Source organism: Artemia sp. Qi Xiang Cuo, chromosome 3 (genome assembly GCF_049724085.1).
Source record: "Artemia sp. Qi Xiang Cuo chromosome 3, ASM4972408v1, whole genome shotgun sequence".
Classification (NCBI taxonomy): domain Eukaryota; kingdom Metazoa; phylum Arthropoda; class Branchiopoda; order Anostraca; family Artemiidae; genus Artemia; species Artemia sp. Qi Xiang Cuo.
Genome location: NC_142796.1, coordinates 5,812,213 through 5,816,137, shown reverse-complemented (window position 1 = coordinate 5,816,137; position 3,925 = coordinate 5,812,213). Strand labels below are relative to the sequence as shown.

At 30.7% G+C, this 3,925-nt stretch overlaps 1 protein-coding gene across 1 annotated transcript in view; it reads right to left on the bottom strand.

Moving 5' to 3' along the window:
- LOC148953693 (uncharacterized) overlaps positions 1-3,718 on the bottom strand; it is a 53,961-nt gene extending 50,243 nt beyond the window's left edge. Inside the window, exon 1 of the mRNA XM_089085795.1 lies at positions 3,565-3,718. Within this exon, the coding sequence (XP_088941921.1) occupies positions 3,565-3,712 (148 nt within the window). The 5' untranslated portion in view covers positions 3,713-3,718. The remainder of the gene's footprint in view (positions 1-3,564) is intronic.
- Positions 3,719-3,925: the final 207 nt, after the last annotated feature.

Below are 3,925 nucleotides of genomic sequence, written 5' to 3'. Positions count from 1 at the left end.
AACTTGTAAACTTCTTGAATGAATGTTTTAGTATTGAGTGAAAATGTGTTGTTTCTTTTTTCTTTTGGTGATAATTTATTTAACATTCATTACAATTTTAGCTTTTCAGAAATGAATCATAACTCCAAAAACCAGATCTTTTATAATTGAATCCAAAATGTAGTGAAGAAAAGGGCAACCAGAAAAAATAGATATTGCTGACCTCTCAATTGATTTTCTCAGAGGTCAATTCGTGACCTCACATTTATGAAGAGGTGCTGAAAAGAATGAACTGATTTGTCTTCATTTTATCAGCACTTCTGATCATTTCTCTAATATGGCAAGACATTAACCTACTTACCACATATTAGTGACTTCATAAATATTTAAAATGGCCAAGTTCACAGTGTAAGCTTTTTAGGTAAAGTAATTGCAAGCATATTCTGATAGATAGATAAACTTTTATTTTCACCAAAATTTTCATGGCACTGCCAAATTCCCTTGCTATAGTCACACTAAAAGGCAAATACATAAAAAACACCAATCAAGCCTCCTGATTTTTGTTATACATTTTTACACAACTAGGTATAAAATTTGTTGCTGACTGCTGATGGACACAGCATACCGGCTGAAGTTTCTCAACAGGCACTGCAACCCTGCGCAAGAGTCGTTTTGTTGTGGATTGAGAGGGAAACGGGTTTTGTGAATTGGGTGGATCACAGATTTTCTTCCAAAATCCATGCAGAGTTTCTCTCTTTTTTTTTCAGAGTTTGCATTTTAAACTTTGTCAGAAGCTCTTCATATGACATTCCTACCTCCTTTGAAACTATCATTAAAGCTCTTTTCTGAACTCTTTTGAGCCTGGCGCTTTGCTCAGCCGCCAGTCCAAAATGCCATACAGGAGCTGCATATTCTAGAATTGGGCAATGAAAAGATGTAAATATTTACATCTTATTTACATAATTACTGGAGGGGCACCATGATTAAACACAAGCTTGATCATCTGCAGCCCAGCATTACCCCTTTTTACAAGACTAGACATGTTTGCTTCCCATTTTCAATCACTAGTAAATAATAACTCCCAAGAGTCTAATCTTCCTGACTTTAAGCAAATCAAAGATAGTTGGTAAAAAATTTGGTTTACAAGAATTTAAAAATAAAATAGTTAACAGAGGGGGGGGGGTTAATAGTTCAATGAAATAGCTCTGAAAGGGGGGGGGCACTTAAAGAACATTTTGTTTTTAGATGGGATGTTTAAATTGTTCCTTATTTTAACATACTTTCCTTCTTTTTGCAGTGAAGGAATATCTTAGTACCAATCTTATCAGGGTTGAAATTGTGTACCTGGTGTATACCTGTGTACAGGGCATATACATTTTTGGGGTATTTTCTTTGAAAAATGCCCTTTTCAATGTTTTCATTAAAAACAAAAAAAAAACCTCTTAGATTTTGCAGAATACATTTTTTTGGTATTTTCTTTGAAAAATATCCTATAATAGTGTATTTATATGAAAACATCAAAAAAATTAAAGTCACAAATTATTTTAAAGTCCAATATATATTGACTATAACATTTTAGTCTATATTCAGATAAGATTTTCCAAAAATAACTATCACAATAATAGATAATCCAAATTTGGATTCATGAGCTAAACCTAAAAATAAAAAATGATAAGATTGGTAAAAAAAAAAAAGATGGAAGCATAACTCAAAATGTCAAAAAGATTAAAATTAACTAAAGCTAGTAGGGATTATGAAAACAATTAAACTGGTTAATAAAATACACAAAGGGGGGGGATTAGAAAATATTAGCAACCAGCAAGGAGGAGCAGAACTATTGGGATAGTTTATCCTTTTATTTTTTAGTAATGTTGAAGACAAAATTATTTAAGGAATTTAGTAAAAAAAAGGACTTTAAAACAGAATTAATCATCTTGACAATCACAAACTAAGACTGAAATGTAATATAAACTAGCTGTAAAAGCAAAATCAGAACAGCAACTGATCAACAAAACCTAAAAACAAAGAATAACCTAAATACTAAAATGTAAAACCAGTTATATTACATACTTTTATTAACTTTCTATAAAATCAGACAAATCAACTTCATGACGGACCTTAGAAGCTTCAGCAAAATCTCAAATACATCTTTGGAAAAAGACAAAAGAAATACTATTTAAAAAGCACTGATAATACTCTAGAATAGCAGTTTTTCCCTATCATGGAAAGCTTTATGGTGAATAAAACAACCATGAATAGATCAACACCTTTAATAAAGACATGCAGTGGTGTCTTTAAGTATCTATCTTTATCCCCCCCCCCTTGTGGGGCATTGACTTTCAAGGAGCATCAAAAGATGCTTTTGTGCTAAGTGAGCAAAACTTGCAAAGGAATAGACCTACAGCTATTACAATCTTAAAAAGTTGTTTTTAACCTTTCACAACTTTGCTCTTTCCCTACCTGAAAGATTTTATAATTAAAATTAGAATGTACAAATATATACCCTGAATTGGTATATATAGCAGTGGGGGTAAAATTCATTTCTGATAAAAATGATTATTATATTTGGAAAGAGCATAAAAAAGGCATTGAGTGGTATATTTACTTTATTTGTAAGTCAATAATATGAATAACAAAAAAATTACACATTTGAAATGGTAGGAAAATGGTTTGAATTGAAAATTAAGTATTTTGCGGGGAACTGCATGGCTAATATGGGAGTAAGGTTCATTTCAGATGCAAATGGATGTTATATTTAGACTGAGGATGCAATTCTAGGTAGGCTATATATTTGCACATTAGGAGGGTGGGGGTATATCTTCTGTGAGTATATAGGTTCTAAGAAATTCATTAATTTCTTAGAAAAACTGGAAAAACAAGGAAAGAAGTGAAGATAAAGGCTTTCCACCTGCAAAATGTGTTAACTGGGATTATTCTTTATATTATTGAGCAAGAATTGTTTTCTTAATATGTTTCCTTGTGTCCAGCTGGACTCCTAGGCTTAAAATACTGGTTGGTTGGTTGGCTAACTCAAATATTTGTATATATATATATATATATATATATATATATATATATATATATATATATATATATATATATATATATATATATATATATATATACACACATATATATATATATATATATATATATATATATATATATATATATATATATATATATATATATATATATATATATACACTGTCAAATTAGCCATCTGGTGGTATCCCTTTTGATGGTTAGGTTATAGCCTAACTTCTTAGTGTTGTTACAAAATGAAATACATTTGAGGCCCCTTTAAGGGTTCAAGATGCAACTAGCCACAGAAGCAATTATTTAATTATGAAACAGCAAAAAGAGGCATCAAATGATGTTTTCACTTTCATCCTAGCTAAATTATAGGGACACCTAAAAAATTTACCAATTTCCCTAACTCAACAATGAATAGAAGTCCCAGATTTAGAGTTTTACCCCAAACTTTTAACTTATAGAAACTGGAAAATACTCTATTTCAATCATATGGTAAGCTATAATTGAGAATAACAGCCTTTAATTAGTAGCCTACTAATTAAAACTTACCATAATCTTCATGAGTTTGGTCTCTCTGTATTGCAGCATTTTTTCTTTTAGCTTTCCTTGAATATTTTTTCAAAAGCTTACTAAAAACTGAATGAGGGAGATATCCTTTATTTTTTAAAAGTGTCGAGTTGATTAACCGATCGGTCATAATAAATGATCTTTAGGAAATCACAGAATACCACGGTACGGAATTTCAAATTTACCTTTTCCTGACCGCCATCTTTATTCTTGCCCGAAATGGCTATTCTACAGCTATCTCTTAAACTAGTTGTGGAGTGGCTACTTATAGAAATTTCTCACTGACACTGCATTCAACACAGCTTTTTGCAACTATTTACAATTAATTACAATAGATTTCTGA